Here is a 24,265-nt window from a genome sequence, read left to right as displayed (position 1 = left end):
TAAAATCATTACATATGTGCCATATTTTAATCTTGAATTTAAACACGGCAGTGTTCAAAGCTACTGGACTTTCTCTTGGTTCACTGTGACACTGTTTATTATCTAGCCTCTTGGTTCTTTATTATAGCTTAGTGTATACGTCTGAAGGGTTTCCCCTTCCTGATTTCTTGTACAGTGAAGTTTGTCTGGCTGCAAAACAAAGTAATTCTAATCCCTTCAAGTTGCACAAAATTGCAGACACAGCTTGGAAACGTTTTTTTTCAAAATATTTTGCAGTGTTTCAAGCACTAAGTTAAGTCATCTGCGGTTTTCCACACCAGGTTAAGTAGCTGAACCTCTGTGACTAAGCAACTATATAGATATTGGTATAGATTATGAGACAATACCACAAAAGCCCTCCTGGATTGAACCTGGGACCTTCTAATATCAAACTGCCCCAGTGCTCATTTCCCTGTGTTGCTGGCTCACCATAAGTTCTGGAGGCTCTCTGACCCTGTTAGACTAAAAATGTAGTTTCTGTAGTATTTGTTTCCTCCTCTTTGCCCCACAATTCTCTTTCCTGGTTGGAATCCCTTCTCTCCTGTTGGCTGCCTAGACTCTGATATAGCCCCAAATCCCAAACATGCCCTCATAATCAATCCCAAGAAATTCTCACCAACATCAGCGTGTCATGAAAACCCTTAAGGCATCATGGCTTCTCAGTTTGTCATGTAGAGCCTCAAATTCCCATCTTTGTTAAGGTACGCTAACCAGAAATGGCTCCACTTTGGGAGAAGCGGAAGGAAGAGAAAGTTGGTGACTGAGACTGCCTTCTCCTCCTCCACCACCACCTCCATTGCTGCTGCTCCTGGGAGTCAGAGAAGGTGGGGTTGGGGGAAGAGGGAGGGAGCCAGGCAGACAGGCCAGCTGGCTGGTGTAGCAGCAGCAGTAGCAGAAACAGCAGGAGGAGGAAGGGAGAGGAAGGCGACAGGGACCCCACCAACGTTGCTGTTCCCACCAAGGGAGGCTGCAACTGTCCGGCCTGGAGGGGAGCCCAGCTAGCCATTCAGCCAGTCATAATGAGTAAACAAACCAACCCCTGTGTTGCAAAATATGAGTAAGCAATACCAAAAGCAACACGATGGCCAGAAACAATAACAATGTGAACAACTTTATGGAATAATTCAAAACATCAAAACAAACAAACTAAAGTCTGTTTTCTGCTTACAAGTGTTGAACTAATTGGCTGATGAATTCAGCGAAACAGTAGTTGTTATCCAGAAACACTGTTCAGCAGAGTTCAGAGTTGGACATCAGAATTGGACATTTGCTGATTATACAAAGCTTCACATCTTGCTCTGCGCCGGGTAAAGTCTGGCACCGTTATTCATTTAAGGACTTTCAGAGACTTTAGTTTGTTAGTTTTGTTGTTTTGAATTATTCCATAAAGTTGTTCACATTGTTATTGTTTCTGGCCATCGTGTTGCTTTTGATATTGCTGATCCAGCCAGTCATGCCAGATAAAAAACAGGAAGGAGGTCAGGCTTGAAGAGAAGGGGGCAGCTGGATGGGCAAGAACAGGCCCTGGGGGTGATGGGGAAAGATATAGCTGGCTGAGGGTTGTGGGGGACAAGGAGGTTATGGGGGTTGGGGTGGGTGCTGGAGCTATTAACGTTAAAAACGTTAAAAACGTTAATAAAAAAATTAATGTGCAAAAGAAAGGGGGCAGCTGTGATGATGATGTAGAATACAATGTCCCTATTTTTACCTGAGGAATGTTGGGGGGTATGCTACTGAATTACTTAGCTGGGGAGCTGGGGAACCAGCCCTGTGAACATTTCATTGACTAAGAGTCAGGAGGCTTTGCAACCCAAAGAAAGGAACCCAGCCCGGTCTGGATGATACAGTTTGGAACAATGCAATCATCTATATATGTCTACTCGGAAGTAAGCCCCACTGAGTTCAAAGGGGCCTGCTCCCATGCAAGTGGGTACAGGGTTGAATCATTAAGATCCTGATCTGGAGCAATAGGAAAAGGTGTCAAAGCTGCTGTTTAAACTTCATAAACGCAAACCCACTGAATCTCTTATTTCTTGGGATAATTGCTAAAACACTTGCAATATCCTCCCTTTTTCCACTGGGTCAATTAAAGAGAAGCAGAAGAGGATGAAGTGGTACTTAAGACCTATTTCCTCGCCCCCACTTTCTAGAGGGTTCCAGATATCTCAAATAAAAGCAGGAAAAATTATTAGCACAAAGCAATATTACAGACCCAGGAAGCCAATTGTTTGGGGATAAAAAGTACCTTGAGAATTACAAATGGTTTCTGCAGTGTGGTGAGACTACTGTGAGCCCTCTTAAGTGAATTACTAGCATCAAAAGGTAAAGCTGTGCAGACTTATAAAATGGAAGGTCATGTTGCTGTTTTAGTGAATATGCTCCCAGTGGAGTAGGCACTTACCGTGAGAAGGTTTCTAACTGCTTCCGCACTGAAATGAAACAAGCATTGAGTCATTCAAGAGTCGTTCTAGACACAAATATGCTTATTGGCCCACTGAAGGAAAGTCTTCAGCAGGAATGGGGAACCTATAACCTTCAAGGTGCTATTGGACTCCCATCTCATCAGCCCCAGCCAGCATGGCCAATGGTCAGGAATAATGGGAGGTACATTTCAACAACAACTAAAGGGCCACAGTTTCCATATTTGTTGGCCACTGGTCATGCTGAATGAACCTGATGGGAGTTGGAGTCCAACAGCATCTGTAGGAATACAGGTTCCCCATCCCTGATCTACAGAAACAACTAGCTGATTTATACACTGCGCAGCCAATCATTTTCACATGTTGCTCAAACGGGAAAATGTTAAGAATGATGAATCTAGTAGTAGTATATTTAACATAGAAGAATGGTAAATGTTTCAATCCTAAACTCATTTGCTAGGGAGCCAAACCTAACACAGTGGGACTTACTTCAGAGCAAACATAACAGTCTTGTACTGAAGGTTACTAAAGCAGGGGAAACATATATATATATATATATATACATATATATATATATATATATATATTTGCTTTCGTAGATTTTCACGGGTACAGGAATGCAGGTTGGACCCCTGACCCGGGGGTGACCAACTCTGGGGTTGCGGCGCTCATCTCGCTCTATGGGCTGAGGGAGCCGGTGTTTGTCCACAGACAGCTTCCGGGTCATGTGGCCAGCATGACTAAGCCGCTTCTGGCGAACCAGAGCAGCGCACAGAAATGCCGTTTACCTTCCCGCCGGAGCGGTTCCTATTTATCTACTTGCACTTCGACGTGCTTTCGAACTGCTAGGTTGGCAGGAGCAGGGACCGAGCAACGGGATATATATATATATATATATATATATATATATATATATATATATCTGAATCCCACTTTTTCCAGCACATGAGCTGTTCAATGCTTTTTAACAATGATCAATGAAATATTCTGCATGGTCTTAACAACTTATGAACACCAGCTATGGTTTTGTAGACCCTGAGAGGAATCTTCAGCAGAGCTGGGGTCAAACTGTTCATCTGGACTGGACAAGAGGCAAATGACTAACTTTTATTTGTTTGTCCCTGTTTGCATTCTGTACACATAAGTCCATTCTCCCTGTTCCAGAGCACTTAAATTTTCACCAAAATATATGTAAAGATGTCCCTTAAATGACAGTCACTGCATTTCACTGTAGCTATGCTCTTATTGCCTTTCCCCTAAAGCTCTGAAAGGTGGGTAACTATTCTGCCTCGTGTGTGTGTGTGTGTGTGTGTGTGTGTGTGTGTCTTCTCTTGCCATCCACCCAGATTCCTCTCACCTGTCCAAAGCAATTCCCAGCAACACTATCTATTTAATTTATTTATTTTAAAAATAACTACTTAAATCCTTTGGCTGCTTTTTAAGTTAAGATATAGTAAGATATTTTCTGGAATGATGGGTAGTTAACACCTGAGTCAACAAATTGACTCAGGTGGTAACTACCAATGAGACCTTGGCATTAATAATAGCCCATGTCCAACATAAGAAGCCTGTCTCAATCATAACTGAAAAAATGTGGGATTTAGGCTGTAATCCTGTACCCATTTCCGGAAGAGTAAATTCCCTTGAAGTTAATAGGATGTACAAGTAGACACATATGGGATTCCATTGCTAGTAATCAGAAGTAGTGCAATACTTAGACTGGCTTCACAGGGCAAGCACATTTCTGGGAGCACACCAATGGTCAGGGCTGGCCAATCCATGAGGCAAGATGAGGCAACTCCCTCAGGCAGCAGAATCCACAGGGGCAGCAGATCCAGCCTTCAAGGAATGCAGAGTCCATGGCCTTTGTTGTCACAGCTCCTTGGAGGCCAGATCTGCTACTTCCTTGGCAGCCCCCCTATCCCCAGTGCTGGCTCTACAGTGGTCTCCTGGTGAAAAAGAGGATACTGCTGGTCTCCTCCTCCAATGCAGATTTATTTTATTTTATTTTTTGGCCCTTGTTCTTGAAGTAGATCTTCACTCACTCCTTCTTCCCTAGAAGGAGCAGAGCATTTTGTGGTTCACCTCAGGTGCCAAAATGCCTTGGGCCATCCCTGCCAAAGGGACGTCATTGTTTCTGAAAGCAAACACGTAAGGTGCATGTCCTAGGTCCAAGAGGCAAGACCAATTGGAGCTTTTAGGATCACCTACAAGGATATTTGAGGGTTCACTTCTGTCATTTCCTATACACATCTACTTAGAAGTTAAGTCACATTGAGTTTAATGGCCTTAACAGGTAAGTGGGTATATTTATTTCACAAGATTTATATTCTGCTCGACTGTAATAAAAGCTCAACAGAGCTTCCAAAAATATAAAAGAACAATATTATCAGAAAAATACATTTGAAAAACTATTTAAAACATTAAAAAAAATGTTTTAAATCATCAATAAGCTAAAAACCAGATTAAAACACATGTCAACATGTCTGGATTAACTTGCCTAAACAAATATGTTTTGAACAGTAGCCAAAGGAATTATGGTATAGGACCATTGCAGCCTAAATGTAATACTCTTCGATTTAACCTCATGGGACACTAAAGTCTGCTTTAAGTGGGTAACTCTGTGAAAGACTATGATGATGGCTCATAACTGCCTTAAAATAATGTTGTCATGTCGGGAAGTCCAGTCCATATTTTACATGTTTCAAATCACCAAGATCTGGAGCAATTTTCCAGTCTAGATCTTACCCAAAGCTCCAGATACTAGACCCAAAAGCAGCTGAAGGACACTGATGTATGATGGGCTTCCTCATGCATAATGTTGATTTGAATTCGTTCTAAATGTAAGGCAAGAGTCACCTAACAAATCCCATCAACACAAGCCATGCACAAGAGCTGCATCCTGCATGACAGGGCTTCCTCCCATGCCCCAACAGTGTCCCCAAAATGGGGTCATGGAGGGTTCAGGAGAACCCTCAGAGCAGTGATGGAGGTGGTTCAGGAGGGGGGTTGTTCTATCTGGCAAGCTGCAATGCTTTCCCTGATTGGATGTTTGCCGTAGCACAATGCTGTATTCCAGTGTTGAATTCCAGAATTTCAGTGTTTTGGCCAAACATCTTTCATGCAAAGAGTACATCATACATATGGTGTTGGCAGCAGATGACCTTAACAGAGGAAGAGAGGAAGCTGCCTTTGGGTCCATCTTCCTCAATATTATCTACACAGACCGACTGATAGAAGGAAACATTCTCAACCCTACCTGAACATGCCAAGGATTGAACATGGGATCTTCTGCATGAAAGTAGATGCCCTACTACATATTACGAAGATACTAAGCTATAACTCTTCAATCCCTACCAGTTCTGCTAGTCCAAATTTACTACGTTTATTCTGTATGTATGATATTTATTTTATACATACAAATTACAAATTTATGGCATTTTTTAAAAGGCATAATATGGTTCAATCATGCAACTGGCTTCATCATTCATTTTCATGGTAATGGTCCTTGCATTATGAAGTTTAAACAAATCCAAGCTGTCACTCAGAGTCACATTGCTCCTGAAGTTCTGGCTAATGCAATATGATTTTTTCTATATTCTTTGGTTATATAAAAACCAAGAGTGGCAATTTAGCACAATGAAGACAATTTTAAAAACATAGTCATTCCCTGCATTAAGCTAAAAAAAGACATTTACAAAAGAACCTATATTACAGCTATTTCGTTTGAGGACAAGAAAGCCTAAAATGAGCCTGGGTTAGCAAAACACAGCTAAATTAAGATGTATTATATAGGCTCATAGCACCTTGAAGTTCTTGAAAATATAGAGAGATTAACAAGCAACTGCAAAGTTTCTCTGCATGAGCAGTTTATTGGGGAGATGAATCACAGGCTAACTATTGAAAAATATTCACAAGTTATTACACCTCCACCCGCTCCATTTTCTTGTAGGGTCCAGGATTCCAAGAGATTATTCACACATAATTTCTCACCGCAATATTACACAATACTACAGATCTAGCAGCTAAATGTGTAAACTGAATCCAGAAAAAAAAAATTGCATTTTCACTGCGAAGACAATGTGTGTGTTCAGTCAATGCATGGAGGAAGGAATGGCTCCACTAGCAACCACATTTGTTGATTGTAGCTTTTCACCAGACCAGTGCATGGAAACTCTTGATGAGTTTTTCTGCTGCAATACCTCTTCTCTTACACATAGTGATTGCACACAGATGTAGATAGTCTGTGAAGAGCCAGTGTTTCCTAAATATGGGCTGCAAGAGCTGCAATTGCTCAATCATCACTCAGTGTTGCAGTTCATCAGGTGATGAGAGCGTGCCTTAAAATCTATGTGTGTGCATTCACTCTGATCTTTTGTCTTGTACAAATGCAGCAATCACACACACACACACGAGCCGATAGAAATGAAGATTGAAGAGACTGATGAAATAATTTAGTCCGCAGAGGACTTAATATCGATTCAGAACATCCTGATTTTCTTTTCACTAAGGGCAGGGTTGTGGGAAACCACCAGTAGAGTAAATGATCTACCTTTTTTCCACAGTCCTTCCTTGCTTCTATTTAACTGCGGAAAAAGCCAGAATTTCTAAAATAATTCCACCCTAGATACCTGGGTGCAAAATTAGAACAGGGAGGCTGGAGCAAGCAACCCTGAAAAATGTACCAATATGCTGATAAATAATGGTTTCTGCAGTACAAAAGTAAAGTGCCTAGAAAAATTGTCCATAGGAGTTTAGCGTTATCAAGAGAATGTTGTAACATTGCTATTTTTATGTAATGTTTCCACACACAAAATATTTTCATTTTTCTTGGGTGTATTCATAAAGGACTTTAGAGATTAGAGAACTCATGATGGACAATGGTAACAATATTGGAATCCTATATTCTGATATAAAGTACCCACCCTCCCCAAGTGAGCATCTCTGATCAGACCACACTTCTGGAAGTCCACAATAGACAGATTATCATGTTTTTGTTTTGTTCACTAATAAACAGTTTGAAGTTAATCCTTCTTTTTTAAAAAAAACACAACAACAACCTCACAATATCACACTTTTTTCTTTGTTTTTTTACAATACCACACAATGGAATTCTATTTTGGCATTAAGTTGTATATAACTTAATAAATAGGAACAACATGGAGCAGGCTGCCGAAATGGGCCAATAGTGTCAGAAGCTGCAGAGGCTAGAACTGGCTACATACCCATTTGTCCCAGTTACCATCCCCGTCCCCCATGATTGTGGTGATCTTTTCGGCCACCACAATCTCATGCCACAATCTTGCCCCCAAAGAGCACTTTGGGGGGACAGGAAGACCTTGCGCAGCATCCCAAAACATGTGTTTTTGGGTGCCATGCCTGAAAAAAGCACTTTTTAGAGTCCTTATCTCAAGCGGGTCATGTGACTCATGTCAGAGTGCGGACGTGGAAGGTGGCATCCTGGTTTTTCATTGCAACGTGTTGCAGCGTATGTGGGTGCTTCTAGTTCTGTTTGCAGCTGTACACAGAACCCAGGGAGAATTGCATCTTGGAAGACACAAAGAGAGGAAGCTGCCTGATGTAAAATCAATCCATTGGTACACTAACCTTGGTATTATCTACTATGACTTTTAGTCAGACAGAGCTCTTCCCGAGTGCTACCTAAAGATTCTGGGGAATGACTCTATGTTCTACCACTGAGTCATAGCTCTTCCTGACATCTTCCAACTGTGGAGTAGTCTTAGGCTGTGGACTGGCTCCACTTACCCAGGCTGAGCCCCTCTAGACAAGTCAAAGGCATTTGTCTACAGTGATCTTGTCTGAGCTACAACCATCTTCCTGCCTCGGTTGTGTTTCTGTGCATCCCTCAGCTTGGCCTCAGGGCTTGGTCCCTGAACTCTGACTCCCCAGCTCTGCACTGCCTCTTGGATCACCTCTCACAACTGCCTGTACCTGACACCAGGGTCAAGTCTTCAAAGAAGAAGAAAAAGGCCAAAACTCCTACTGTTAGTCCCTTGTAGGACACAAAGCTGCATCCCATTTATTGTTGACTGTCAGCAGCATAAAGTGTCCATAAATAGGCAAGATGCAGACACTGAAAACAAATAAATAATTGCGAATTACTAACAATATAGCCCCAGCATTAGATAAGGCTCTTTTTCCAGCTTAATAATTTCCAACAGTGCAACAATTAACATTTCACCAGTGGGGCTGGGGCAACTGTTCAAAAAATGCCCTTGAAAATGTAGCTGGGTATGTGAGCCCAAACACATCAGGCAACTGAATATGAAATTTTATGGTGGAGATATTTTCCATGCCAAGGTTAGGTACAGAACTATTTATGCAGGGCACTGTCTTCAAAAGACAGTGATTTTCAAGGGCTGCTAAACTCAACTTGATCAGGAAAAGTAACCTATATAAACCAGTGTCGGTTCCCTAAGCCATCCTTTTGCATGTTGCTAATTTGAGCACCTCCAGGATTTAGGAAAACTTCGTAAAAACACTCTGCTTCATAAAACACATTACATCATTGATAGTAACCTGTGATCAAGTTCATGTGGAAGAGAGATTCAAGCTGAGCTGCCATTATTCAAATTCTGAAGCATCCCAATGTACTGTGAATATTTTCCAGTCCATGTCCATGCAAAGCTAAGTAAATTAAACCTAAAAGCTAAGTAAATTAAACCTTTGGTAACTTTTCATACTGGCAACATACTTTTTAGACATGCATCATTTCGCAACACAGTAATTCAATTTTACTAGCAAACCAGAGGTTAAACTAACCCCTTTCCAGCCCAGCGAGAAGCACAGGCAGCGTTTGCGCAATACACCTGCACATGGCAGCCGACACACTAACACGTCGCGACACACAGTTTGGAAAGCTCTGCATTACAGTAACTTCAGGGCACACTGGTGTTTCTCATAGCAAACGTGCAACAGGTTAATAAAATATATGCATAGGTTGATTGCCATAGGTGTCCTCAACATTTCCACACAGTTATTTATAAAGTCATGTGTTCTACATCCATGTTTAGTAGCTTGCTGCTGGAAATACCAGCATAACAAATTTCTCCTGGAGCAACCAGTATGTTTGAAGCTCTCTATTCTTCCAAGCAATGGCATATGGAAATATTCAAGAAGTTATTCCTTATTTTCCAACTGCTTTCAAGCTATTTGGATAAATGAAGCCATTCTGTAAATATTCATCCATGTACCTATGTATAATCACACACACACAGAGAGAGAGAGATGCATCTCAATCTAAAATAAATTTGCCAGTTTCCCCTGCGTTTTAAAGGGATTGCGTTGCATCATCAAGCCATCACTGAATAAGCTATAATTGAGGGATTTCCATGGCAATCAGTGCACTGGAAGCATTTGCACTCAGAAATCTTTGTGCTTGTAAATAAGAATGGAAAGATGTTTTAATAAAAGGACTAAGCAAGGGTAGCACTGTAGGAACAGGCTGCCTTTGGTTCTTTATACAGAGATAAATAATGGTCAGATGATGAAGAAAAGATATCGGGAAGAATCAAAACCCCACACAATAATCTATGAACAAACCTCTGAAAAACCCACAGCTTTTATATCTACCTCTCAGCCGGAGTACAAAAAACCATTTCCTAAGTGCTAAATTGTGGGGAAATGTTTATTCTTCGGTCATATGATGGAAAGTGAGGAACGGATATTTACAATAGCCTCTCTTTCTAGCACAGAATAAATGCATGAAGGATCTTTTGCCTGTTTGAGATACTGATATTGGATCACCGATTACAGCCTTTCTACAGATTTAAATGTGCCTATAAATATTACCATAGCACTTGATGGAGACTGTTTCAGTATGTTTGACACCTGTGGGAATTGACTAGCTGGATCCATCATATGCATAAGAATACATTTCGGCGTTCTCAGAATGTTACCTAGCAATGAGAGGGCAAACGAGCTTTCTATACTCTTGTTTCTTGCAGGCTCTTATCTCCCCACTTTCTCTTACCTGGTCTCTTCTGTAGCAATAAAGAAACCATCATCAGGAGCATTGAGCCAGTTTTGTCTCTGCCTCTTGAGCAACGGCGTAACACTTGGCATAAGGTCACTTGTGCCGACTTGTAAAGTTTTACCATTAGTTGTATAGAAATCATGTGCCGCTTGCTGAAATCATTGCCAAAAAAATAAAAAAATAAAAAAAAATCAGGAAATGTTTTAGAAACATGGACTACAATCCAATGGAGAGTGTTATTTTGTCCTTGTTTATAAGCTCCCCACCACATCACAACACAACAAAGGATAGACAGGTTAGTCCAGGCAGAGGCAAACTCGGCCCTCCAGATGTTTTTGGCCTACAACTCCCATCATCCCTAGCTAACAGGACCAATGGTCAGGGATGATGGGAACTGTAGTCTCAAAATATCTGGAGGGCTGAGGTTTGCCTATGCCTGGGTTAGTCTCTCCAGTGTCAGTTTCACACATGTTTAATCATAAATCCATTCTGCCCCATTTTTAATGCATCAGTTTTTTAAATTGCACACATTTCAGCTCTAAAATATACTTTTCCCCCCCGAAGTGTTTATTTTTGTATGGATTTCTCCCTGAAATATGCAATTTGTAGGCATCTTTGACCCACAACCTGAATCGTAAAATCAGAAGTGTGTAGTCCAAAGGATAACTGCAGTCTGATCCATGAAATTAGCCTAGGAGGTGGCCAGGATTAAGTTCATTCACATAAATTCACACAGAATGAACATCCCTATCACAGCCCACTCTTGAAAGACCAGGTCCTCTGAGATTAATCCATATGATAGTACTTGGGGGCTCTCCACATTCATGCCCTTATCTCAAACTAAAAGTAATGTTCCAAGTGGGGAGCCAGTAACTAGCTGTGTCTGCCACATGGCAGGCATGTGTCACAAGAACCTTGTAGAGCTACCTTGGTTGAACACCAAGGAGACCAAGATACTTTTTCTCGTTTTTGCTGCCTCAGACCTGCAATTCCTTGGGCTGCAATATCCCCAGTGGCCCCTCTAGCAATCTGGTGCCCAATAGCACGCTGAAGGTTTCTGACATTGGATATTGTTGCCGTAGGCACTGCTGATTCTCTGCTACACTCAGCTGTAGACACTGAAAGGGAATGATAAAGTCCCAGTAGAACCCATTACAGTGAGAAATGTGCTCATTTACTGTTGCTCCTTCTACTAAGAGCAACTCCTGTGGCTGTTGCTCCTCCTCCTTATATTAGCCATTAAATTATCCTCCTAGTCCTAGCATAGATTAGCCTTTAATGAGTACCGATGGGATATAAGGTGCCTGTTTTGCCTGTAGTACTATTTCAAGAAATATTAGGCTACCCACCAAAAGGCAGACTGGGGTGCTCAATGCCTTTGCTGAAGTTTAGCCTAATCTGGGTTTAAAATTCAAACTCAGTCCAGGGTGGCCTGATAGATCTCAGTATGCAGTCCTGTGGACAAAGCAGTGAAGAATGCATGACACAGGAAGTCAGAAGGAATAGAGCTATTTGCTCTTTAACCTGGGCATTACTCAAATACTTAATGCTCCCTCTAAAGCCATTGGAAAGCACATCCACTGCTGCAGAAGAACATGATCAATAAACTTTCAGGCACAAACTCTTTGAAGATGATGTCAGATATAGTGCTCCCATTTACTACTTTAACAGCACTTCTGCCTTATTGATGCCAAACCACTGAAAGATTCACCACACTGCTTGTGCCCTGAAAGCCTAGGAACCGCCCCTGCCCTCTCAATTCCTGAGCCCATTAGGAGCAGTTCTATATCACTGCAACCTCAGCCTGAAAAGATGAGCCGTTGCAATGTTTCCCTGAAGCAAGTTTGCTAATTTATTTACAGAAAACAGCTGGCTGAAAAGAGACATATTCATGTGTCACTAAAAATTTAACCTGGCCAATCCTAAGCAAGTTCAGCATGTGTGTCACAAACGTTTAGCCGAAACCAAAACCAAATATAAACAGGGTTGAAATCAGTAGGGGCAAATCCAAAGTGAATTTTGCCACCTGTTTACTTTCCAACTGGCATTGCATTTAAGGCATGCTTGCTTCAGCTGTGCAGAAGTGCTATTCAGCTCAGAGCATCTGTTTTGCATGCAGAAGATTCCTGGTTCAGTCCTTGGCATCTCCAGGTAGCGTTGGGAATGTCACCTGCCTGAAACCCTGGACAGACCTGATAGTCAGTGTAGGCAATAGTGAGCTAGAAGGACTGCAGGAGGTTGTGGTCAAATACAACTAAGAAGCAAAGGGCTAGTTAGTGCATGAAGAGCTAAAGGAGTTGTATTGCTAGATAGACTCAACTAGGTCATGCCCCTTCTTCTCTGGAAGCCTTTCTAATTCTAACTCTTCTTCTACTTTTTCTTCTTCTTCTTCTTCTCTCTCTCTCTCTCTTTCTTTCTTTCTCTCTCTCTCTCTCTCTGCATCATGTAATGAGACAGACATGAGTTAGCTTGCTCCCAGGCTTACAGCACATGTTTGGAACTCTATCCTGTACTTTCTACTTAAGAGTATTTTGCCTGTGTTATCCTTGCTGCTGCATGGAACAATGCATGACTGAGACTTTGAATCTGTAAGTAATTCATTTTAAACTTACTTAACAGTGTGGTCTGCTCATTGCAAGAGGGCTAGGAAAAGGTCAGCTGTTGTGTGCAGCTGAATGGGATAAGAAAGGTTGAACAACCTATATTCTTAACACTTTACAGTGCTACTTATTTTTGTGAGATTAATACTCTGCTACTAGGGTTCTCTGTGTGCAAGCCCCACAATTTGAATCCAGGCACCTAGCCATTTCTTTTTGTTGTTCACCTCCACACACGGGTCTACAGGAATTCATATATTTTTAATTCCTCCCACGCAGACTTGGTATAAGGCACTTCCTCTGTTCCTAAATGTCCTATTGCCTACTGATAGACAATATGAGAGACACTATGGAAAACAATCAGGGTCAGGAAAATACCAGGGCACAGAAACCAGGCCAGTTTCATTTGACTGTCTTTGCAAATGGTGGCCTGGAAGTTCATGAAGCAGTCAAAGGTAAAATCACATAGCTTCTGACCTTCCTGAATGCCCTACACAAAGCAAAAGATCTCATCCCTCTGTAAGTAAGAGACCTCCTCCCGTTCTAGACTTCTTTGTGGAACACATGGAGCGTGTGGTTGTTTTTCACATTGTATCGGACGCCATGAAGCATAAATATTCCGCTGCTCACCCACTGCCCCAAGCTCTCTGAGCCTTGCAAAGAACCCAGATAAGCAAGGATCTCTAATCTCATCCTAAGACTCTGAGAGGGACTGGGTGAGCTCAATAATAGCAGGCCTCTCCACATTCTCTCAACATTTTAGGGGTACAACACATGGGGTGTTTTTTTGCTAGGACTCCTGAAATCTTGATCCAGCACTGGGTATATTCATATGTCCCCTCAAGAACTGGCCAAACACAGCAATGCAAGAACTGAAATATTCTAAGCACTACTAACAGGATGTCAGAAAACATTCAAGAATGCAACCCTAGTCTCTATCCCTCATGGCAGTACAAGTGACATGAGCAAAGTATTTATTTATTTCTTCTAATGCTCATATCTTCACTTGACTAACCTAAAATCAAGCTCTTGAGGATCTTCAGGGCTGTGACTCACTTTATATTTCCTTATATAAAAATAAGGTATACTTTAGGATAGAAACCTATGCATTATTTATTTTTTATAATTAGATATCATTTTACTATAAAAACATTACAAGCCATCAACATTAAATAACCCCATAGCAATAAAGAAACACTGCAGCAGACTGGAAACAAATATAAGAATATAAACAAATTCAACAATAACTTTAAAACTCCCCAACAAACTCAGCAAAATGGTACATCTATATCCGCACAGGAGACCAGTGAAATTAACCAACGTTCAAGTCCTTCTCAAAGATTTGGATTTTTATTTTGTTGGACCCAAGTGGGCTTCCTTTGGGAGGGCATTCAATAAAATTGGTGCCATTATTGAGAAGGCCCTACTCTTAGTAGACTCACAGAACTTCTGTTGGTAGGAGGACACAGAGCAGGACCTCACATGCTGAATAGAGTACACGTGGAAATATGTGAGGGGAAAAGGTATTCCTTAAGGTACTCAGATCCTAAGTTATTTAGAGCTTTCAAGGCAAGAACCAACTCTTTCCATTATGCTGCAATGAACTGGCAATAATATAGCCAATCTAATATAGATTGAACAATGCTAGAATACTGTGCTCTAATCAACCAGCCGCTGAAACAGCATTTTGCATCAGTTGAAGTTTCTTGTCCCTTTTCAAAGGGCAGCATGTTGCAGTAATCTTGGCCAGAGACTACAAGAGCATGAATTAGCATGGTCATCCCAGTAATGAGTCCCAGCCCATAGTTTAAGAATAAAAAGTTTAGGGTTCCAGTGCCACATCTGAGACTGCCTCCATCGGGTGGGTAGTACACCAACAGAAACTCTATCCTATCTCAGACTCTTAACAGCAGAACACCAACAGAAACTCCATCTTGTCTCAAATTCTGAACATCCAGTACACTCCAGGAAAGGCAAGGGAAATTATGAAAGAACATGGCAGCACTTCATCTTGCCTTTACATAATTGCTCCTGCCCACATTTGATACACAAAGTCATCTTATGGATTCATTACATTTATACCTTGCCATTACTCATGCATGCTTACATTAAACTATTCAGTAACAGATATACCACCAACACCTTATGCATTATAGTAACAAAAAATGGTTTAGTAGACACTGAAGGAAACTACTATCATTTCAAATTCATCATAAACAGAGGTGCCAGCTTCTCTGGACAATTAAGGGGGCCCAACACGATGTTCTGATGGAGGGCCCCCTCAATATTCAGAGGGCCCTCCAGAGGAAAAAACCAGTGTGGGCCATAGTGCCTTGGCCCCCAGGAGCCAACACCCTTGGTCATAAAAATACCTATTGTGAATTATATGCAACTGAATATTTTATATAAATTAAGAAATAGTAGTAGTGGATAAACTAACTCCATTTCTCTAAAAACTGATTATTTTGCTGTCTTATCTCTATGTTTATATTTGCAATCTTCCCATATTCTTGAAAGCCATTGATTGATTGATAAGCAGTGAGTTGACATTTTTTTCATTTAATGGTCAGTCATGCTGCCTTCAATAAATTATATTATCATTTCTGTATCATTCTGGAGTATTATGACTTACACATTTCCCAAAAGTGTAACTAACCAATGAGTCCATTGACCACACACAACTTGTCACATTTCTTATCTCTAATTCAGAGGCCCAGTATGTTATAATCATATGGCAGGTTCAAAAAATATGTAACAGCCAGTATGTATATTTGATTTAGCTTATATGATGTCAAATACCATCAAATACAAATTTATAAAAGTTTTCCTTGTGGTTCATACATAAAGTGGATTGTGGAATATTCTGCCACAACCACCTTCACATTTCCTGTGGGATGCGTGTATTAAGATCCTTTCCCCAGTTAATTTGATTTACCATAATTTTATTAATCTGTTTTAAAGTTCCTTTAAAATAATTATTTGAGATTACTTTGTCAAAATTAGTACAATAAGTCATACTTAATAACTGAATTAGTACGATCCCTTAGTGGGCCATACATACTTTGTGCTCAAATTATTTATAATGTGTCCAATTTTTAAATATAGGAATAAATGAGTTTCTGTTCTGCCTGTCTCCTCTTCAATCTGTCTGGAACATTTTATTAGGTCATCTTTTAACATACTCCTGATTCGAGATATACAAAGAATTTCCCAAATTAGTTCTTCAAAGTTTCTTGCCATCTGCAAAATAATTGTTCTAAAGTCTGTAATCAGGGCTCCTTTTTAGTTGATAGAAATGTTTTGTTTAACTGATTTTTAAAGAAGTTGCATTGCAACGTTTTATTAAACAGCTTTTGAAAGTAAAAATATTCTATGTAACATAAGATTTTGAATTTGTAACTTAAGAACAGAGCTGGAAACCATTCAAGGAAGCAGTGTCTAAAAGACAAAACATACAGCCAAAATACACTGTTTCCAAGTCTGCTAAGAACAAAAGTAACCTTTGGCATAAAACAATTAATAATAACAAATTTGAATTAAATACAAGCACCAGTTGTGAATGACAGATTTTGGAAATCCAGTGAATTCTCTTTAGAAAACTGAGGGAAGATATTGCAATGATACTATGATGACACTAATGTGAGCAGATCTCCTGATTAATCAGGAAACATGGATATGAGCAGCAATCTTGATTGAATCACAATGTTAGCATCTGGTATTCTGCTCTGGACTGTTTATGTCACCAAGTTATTCTGTCATTTTGTATCAAACATTCAGATTTGTACACAGGGTACAGTGAAGACCAGACTCACAACAAGAGATTTAATTGGAGCTATGAGTCACTAAATGACTCAAATTCTGTATGAGCAGATGGGTACAAGTTGGTGAGAAAGGCATGGTGCTACTATCACACAAGAGTGGATAACCTGTGGCCTTTGCGACTAATTTCATGTAGCCATCAGGTTAAATTCATGGTGGGAGGGGGAAGCCCATAAGAAAAGAAGGATATAGCTAGCAGACCAAGAAAAATGTGGGGGGACAAAGTCAGAATGGACAGTATATCATTTGTTATTGTTGTTATTAATGTATATTTAATGTATTTATGGCCTGCCTTTTCCCCAAGCTGGGATTCCAGACAGCTTACAACCTTTTAGAAACATCACTTTAAAATACAAAATAATTAAAAAACCAACTAAAAACAATTGTTAAAATACAATAAAGGACATTTAGAACCAGTACTGAACTCTTGATTGCCCTGTTAGCTGCCAACATTGTCTGCTCCTTAGTTTTCAAAGGCCTGTTTAAATAAGAAACCTGCCAGTTGAAAGATAACAAGGAGGGAGCCAGTCTAATCCCTTTTGGGAAGGAATTCCACAATCTTGCCGCAGACATATGAAAGGGTCTCTCTTGTGTCACCACCATCTGTGCCTCTGATGCTGATGGGACTGAAGGAAGGTTCTCACCCAAGAATCTTATCACCCAGGCAGGGAGATATAATCTACCGGGTAAATTGACCAAACCATGGGTAGGGGGTAGAAGGAAGGGGAAAACCTTCAAGCAATAATTTCAGATGTCTTGCAATTGTGATGTTTCTCTCCTCTCATTGAGGGATGGGGTGGGGGTGAGTAGAAGAGGGAGAAAGAAATGGAAGAGAAGGGAGATGGGGGCACTTGTTGGGATCATTCCCACCCATCCCTAGCATATGGCCCAGGACAGAATACTTTGGTACTTGAACCTTTCACTCCAACCTAAAATATTCCTATGAGTTCATTGGCTGATGAGATGAAATGTAGATTTCATGTATGAGTTTTCTCTAATGTATATTTATGATCTTAATAATTCAGCCCACTAATCCTCCCAATTTTCAAGTCATTGTGGGGGGTCTTACTATTTCTTTATATGTTTTTAACAGCAGAAAAGAACTGGAACTATGGCTGCCATTCCAATGTTTGCTAACAGAGCTTCAGCTGCTAATCATCTTTTTGTTTCTTTAAACAAAAACAGGGAGAAAATCAGACAACTGTTAAGTATTTGCTTTAGGAATTTATTGGGGTTTTCCTGATTTGTAACATAATTTTAAAATCAAAGTAACAGTATCTCTCTTGAAGATGAACACACATCATGAGAATAGCCATCTCACAATACATGAAATATTATTGCATAGAAGCAATAACAATATTGCTTAGATTCATTTGACCAAGACCACATGGTACTGTATAGATAAACTTTGTGGAAAATTGGGGATGGGGACTTGGCCCTCTGTGCCTCCAAATCCAACACTTGTTTGCCACTGTTTCACATTGGCTCCCCATGCACAATAGATTTCAGAAGAAGATGCCACCAGGTGTCCCATCGGGTGGGAAGGAGCATCCCGGCAGGCCTGTTGCTGTTGTTTACCAGGAGGGAGAGGGAAAAGGCAATAGAGAGGTTGGTCCAGTGCAAAGGCATCAGTGCAGAACCTATCTGGTGCTCCAGCTGGTGTGTTGGCACCACAACAACCTCCTCACCACTCCATTTTCCCCATCTCTCCCAGTAAACATCAGCAACCCAGCTGCCAGGGAGCAAGCATTGTCGCCCCTCCCTGTCCTATGAGCCACTTCTGGTACTAAGGCTGCAATCCTTCCTATGCACATTTACTTGAGAGCAAATCCTAACGGACACATTAGTTTCTGAGTAACCATGCATAGGATTTGCACATTCTTTAAGTCCAAATCCAGTAAAATCAGATAGAAAAATGTTAGAACTTACCATTTTAGTCCCATGTGTATGACTGGAGAGTCCTAAAACAAAACCACACACAATACCACAGATTAGACCTATATTAGCTTACACACATCCCTTTACAACAAATTATTTTCATTGCAGCTTCCTCAAGAGCAACCGTAATACTGAAAGATACAGAATGCCAAACAGAGAGCTCCAACTACAGAGGCAACCTTGCAATTACAGGGCCCACCACAGAAGATGGCATCTTCAAAAATAGGAATGCCTGGCACATAGAAAATGGAGCAGATTTATTTGCTGTTGCTTTGGACGGCAGGACAAGAACTAATGGGTGGGAAATGCAAAGAAGGCGTTTTCTGCTATATGTTTATAGAAACTTCCTAACAGCTATTTGACAGTGGAACAAATTGCTTTGAGAGGCAATGGACTGTCCTTCACTGGAGATTAGTTAAGTAGAGGCTGGACAGCCATTTGTTAGAGGGTAAGATTTGCATCCTTTGCCCCACTCTCTTGACAAAAATCTCACACATGTTTGCCTCTGGCCCGTTCCACAACTGGCTTGTGACCCTCAGACTTGAAAACATTTCCCCAGCTCTGTTATATATGGTTCCCTGATAAGTGCCCCATCCAAGCACCACACAGATTCAAAATTAATACATTCAGGAGTAAAAATTGTATCACATACCCATGAGAACAGTCTCTTGGCCTCTGACTATTCCCAAGCTCACCAGAAAGGTCCCCCTTGGCCTACCAAATCACTTCCTCGTCACTAGGGAAAACCAGGTTGTCCTACCACAATTAGTTTTGAACAGATCTAGATCAGTTGCCGATCACTGCAGATGGTGACAGCAGCCACGAAATTAAAAGACGCCTGCTTCTTGGGAGAAAAGCAATGACAAACCTAGACAGCATCTTAAAAAGTAGAGACATCAACTTGCCAACAAAGGTCCGTATAGTAAAAGCTATGGTTTTCCCAGTAGTGATGTATGGAAGTGAGAGCTGGACCATCAAGAAGGCTGATCACCGAAGAATTGATGCTTTTGAATTATGGTGCTGGAGGAGACTCTTGAGAGTCCGATGAACTGCAAGAAGATCAAACGTATCCATTCTTAAGGAAATCAGCCCTGAGTGCTCACTGGAAGTACAGATCGTGAAGCTGAGGCTCCAATACTTTGGCCACCTCATGAGAAGAGAAAACTCCCTGGAAAAGACCCTGATGTTGGGAAAGATGGAGGGCACAAGGAGAAGGGGACGACAGAGGACGAGATGGTTGGATAGTGTTCTCGAAGCTACCAGCATGAGTTTGACCAAACTGCGGGAGGCAGTGGAAGACAGAAGTGCCTGGCGTGCTCTGGTCCAGGGGGTCACAAAGAGTCGGATACGACTAAACAACAACAACAAGATCAGTTGCCAGCAATCAGTCCCTGCTCCCCAACAAATCAAACACATGATTTGTTTTTATTATGCTTTTTAAGGGCCTTGAAGTTGCTGAAGTTGCTAGACAATTAAGACAAAGTTCCTAGATGCAAACAAGAAAAAATAATTGTGGTGCAGTCAGAGAATTACGTTTGCAGGAACATATAAATCACTAGCATTCAGAGAAAGTGGTCTAAAGCAGAATGGAGTGCATGTCATACCGAAAGCTGTAACTTACTGGAACATTTGTAGTTGGACTTTAGTCTACTGATGCTGGGTCAGTCGAGTGGGTTTCACAGCTTAGGGGAAATTTGAAGCCAGGGTCTGCTAGGTCCTAGTCTGACACTCTAACCATTACACCACAATGGCTTTCACCCTGGCTAGACACAGAGAATTAAGTTTAGGTATTTATTTGTAGGGCCCCACACCTGAGAAATAGGGGCTTTGCTCCAGATTACTGTTTTCTACAGTCTGCATTGTATTATTTATTCTTTTTTCATATTTATATCTTACTTTAATTTTTTCACAAGGATAAACTCTAATGTAGCACTGGGGTGTGTGTTATAGTAAGTATATCAGGAACCAGCAAGCTTACTAAATTAAGATCGCATATGCTTCCATGTAAAATTGATGTTACACAGAAATATAATTTGAGAGCCCCCAAAGTTATAAAATGTAATAACAAGTGAGGCTTCTTCCAGCAACTCTTGGAATAAGCATTTATGTCATTGCTAAAACATTAAGGTGACTCAAGGTTGCATATTGGAATTTTGTTTTCCAAGGAGATGAGCTAGGAACTGAATACAGATTTCAGACAGAAATGTCAGGTGCTTCTCCGTATGTCAATGAAGAAAAAAAGAAGAGATGGAGTAAAGAGAGAACAAATCAAATACTGCTTTTAAAGATTGTTTAAATTCATTTCCTTCCTGTCTCCAAAAATATGCCCCAGCACTTCTAAATAGAGAGGACTGTCAGAAAGTTCTCAGATCTAGATCTTAGGGTTGAACATTGGGGGTGGAGATGCTCCTTCAGGTATACTGGGCCAGGGCCATTTATGGCTTTAAAGGTCAGCACCAACACTTTGAATTGTGCTCAGAAGCATACTGGGAGCCAGTGTAGGTCTTTCAACACCGGTGTTATGTGGTCTCGGCGGCCGTTCCCAATCACCAGTCTAGCTGCTGCATTCTGGATTAGTTGTAGTTTCCAAGTCACCTTCAAATGTAGCCCCACATAGAATGCATTGCAGTAATCCAAGCAGGAGATAACCAGGGCATGTACCACGCTGATGAGACTGTACACAGCCAGGCAAGGTCTCAGCCAGCGTACCAAATGGAGCTGGTAGGCAGCTGCCCTGGACACAGCATTAACCTGCACCTCCATGGAGACCAAAATGACTCCCAGGCTGCGCACCTGGTCCTTCAGGGGCACAGTTACCCCAGAGAATCCCCTACACCTGCCCACTGAAAATCCCATCACTGCTACTGATTTGGAATTATGGAATGCTCTTCCATATGTACAGACGCATCAAAGTCTAAGACTGAGCACTTTTCAGAAGCGTTTGGGGCTCATTTGAGAAATGGCAGAGTAATCTTGTTGATTTGATTGCATTTTATTTTGCTGGAGTGCTTTTACTTTTATTTGTGAGAGCTGTTTCCTAGTTCTGCTGGATCTCTCAGCGGCCTTTGACACCATCGACCATAACATCCTTCTGGACCGTCTAGAGGGGCTGGGAGCTGGGGGCACTGTTATACAGTGGTTCCGCTCCTTCTTCCTGGGCCGTGTCCAGAAGGTGGTGGTGGGGGGTGAGTGTTCAGACCCCTGGGCTCTCACTTGTGGGGTGCCTCAGGGTTCTGTCCTCTCCCCCATGCTTTTTAATATCTATATGAAGCCGCTGGGAGAGATCATCAGGGGGTTTGGACTGGGTGTTCATCAGTATGCAGATGACACCCAGCTCTACCTCTCCTTTAAATCAGAACCAGTGAAGGCGGTGAAGGTCCTGTGTGAGTGCCTGGAGGCGGTTGGAGGTTGGATGGCGGCTAACAGATTGAGGTTGAATCCTGACAAGACAGAAGTACTGTTTTGGGGGGACAGGAGGCGGGCAGGTGTGGAGGATTCCCTGGTCCTGAATGGGGTAACTGTGCCCCTGAAGGACCAGGTGCGCAGCCTGGGAGTCATTTTGGACTCACAGCTGTCCATGGAGGCGCAGATTAACTCTGTGTCCAGGGCAGCTGTCTACCAGCTCCACCTGGTACGCAGGCTAAGACCCTACCTCCCCGCGGACTGTCTCGCCAGAGTGGTGCATGCTCTAGTTATCTCACGCTTGGACTACTGCAATGCGCTCTACGTGGGGCTACCTTTGAAGGTGACCCGGAAACTGCAATTAATCCAGAATGCGGCAGCTAGACTGGTGACTGGGAGTGGCCGCCGGGACCACATAACACCGGTTCTGAGAGATCTGCATTGGCTCCCAGTACGTTTCCGAGCACGATTCAAAGTGTTGGTGCTGACCTTTAAAGCCCTAAACGGCCTCGGTCCTGTATACCTGAAGGAGCGTCTCCACCCCCATCGTTCAGCCCGGACACTGAGATCCAGCGCCGAGGGCCTTCTGGCGGTTCCCTCATTGCGAGAAGTGAGGCTACAGGGAACCAGACAGAGGGCCTTCTCGGTAGTGGCGCCCGCCCTGTGGAACGCCCTCCCATCAGATGTCAAAGAGATAAAAAATTACCTGACGTTCAGAAGACATCTTAAGGCAGCCCTGTTCAGGGATGTTTTTAATATGTAATGCTGTATTGTTTTTAATACTGATTGGGAGCCGCCCAGAGTGGCTGGGGAAACTCAGCCAGATGGGCGGGGTATAAATAATAAATTATTATTATTATTATTATTATTATTATTATTATTATTATTATTATTTACCTGCCCTGATTTGGCAATAAATCTAAATGACATAAAATAAAACAAGCTATATTCAGGTAATACTGCAAACAAGCGCTTTGTCAGTTGCACTGAGCTAGCCTACTTTGGCATTCTATGAAATCTGTTGCCGCAAAGATATATAATTCAATTACTTCTAGATGTGGAGAGAAGTGAAGCTTCCATTCTCATGTCATTGTGTGAGTCTTTCCTGTTTAAAAGCAAAGTGTTGGCCAGAAAGTGAAGGCAGCAATGACATTTTTGCTTCCCATGATTTTGTAACTTGAGACAAAAAATGATAATGATTCATTGAGTTTTTCTTAGCACACGGAGATGGGGGTGTTCACTCTGCTAACTTGGGAATTTTCGCCGTCCAGCAAGAGTTATTGAAAAAACTATGCATCCTGACATGTTTGCTGAGAACCTGGATTGCTGATTACCTTTACCATTCACTGAAGCAAACTAAGAGTGATGCTGGAGGAAAATGCCAACACCTAAATATTTTCCAGTCTCAGCACCTATTTTCTCCACAAAAGATGGGTGCTTCAGTCCAGTAAAGAGGGCCCATACGCAGAAACAGGCACACAACTGATCCAGATGCATAACTGAATTAGATACGGTATTTTCAAAAAAATCTCATTGTTGAGTTTATCTGTATGGATTTGTTTTTTTAAATTCCTGTCTTGCCAAGTGAAATTGATGAGAAGAGGTTTTTTATTAATGGTCCCACTAAAATTAAAAACAATTCTCACATGAAATTTATGTTATTATAATTGTTACTATATGTATAATATTAAATAAATATTATATACATATATACTCCAGGTTTCCTAAAATAATCACATATATTCAACAATGCACATGACTTTATAAAAATACTTACATATTAATATATACAAAATGAGCCTGCAGAAATATACCCACATGCAGTACTGATCTTTTATACACAATACAGTGGTACCTCGGGTTACAGATGCTTCAGGTTACAGACTCTGCTAACCCAGAAATAGTACCTCAGGTTAAGAACTTTGCTTCAGGATGAGAACAGAAATCGTGCAGCGGCGGCACAGTGGCAGTGGGAGGCCCCATTAGCTAAAGTGGTGTCTCAGGTTAAGAACAGTTTCAGGTTAAGAACAGACCTCCAGAACAAATTAAGTTCT

The 24,265-nt window shown here is 41.4% G+C and overlaps 1 protein-coding gene across 5 annotated transcripts in view; it reads right to left on the bottom strand.

The window, feature by feature from the left end:
* The window catches only part of MTA3 (metastasis associated 1 family member 3), a 114,696-nt gene that overhangs the window by 11,718 nt on the left and 78,713 nt on the right, over window positions 1-24,265 (bottom strand). Inside the window, exons 17-19 of one of the 5 annotated variants that reach the window (XM_081854696.1) lie at window positions 18,801-18,832; window positions 10,453-10,607; window positions 2,441-2,468 (exon numbers count right to left, since the gene is read on the bottom strand). In XM_081854696.1, coding sequence (XP_081710822.1) covers window positions 2,441-2,468; window positions 10,453-10,607; window positions 18,801-18,832 — 215 coding nt within the window. Of the gene's footprint in view, window positions 1-2,440; window positions 2,469-10,452; window positions 10,608-16,376; window positions 16,491-18,800; window positions 18,833-24,265 lie in introns of those variants that run through there. The other 4 variants (XM_081854695.1, XM_081854697.1, XM_081854698.1 and 1 more) reach the window with 4 other exon arrangements.

The sequence above is a fragment of the Podarcis erhardii genome, assembly GCF_964252035.2.
Source record: "Podarcis erhardii genome assembly, chromosome: 3".
Taxonomy (NCBI): Eukaryota; Metazoa; Chordata; class Lepidosauria; order Squamata; family Lacertidae; genus Podarcis; species Podarcis erhardii.
This window is presented reverse-complemented; position numbering and strand designations above follow the sequence as displayed.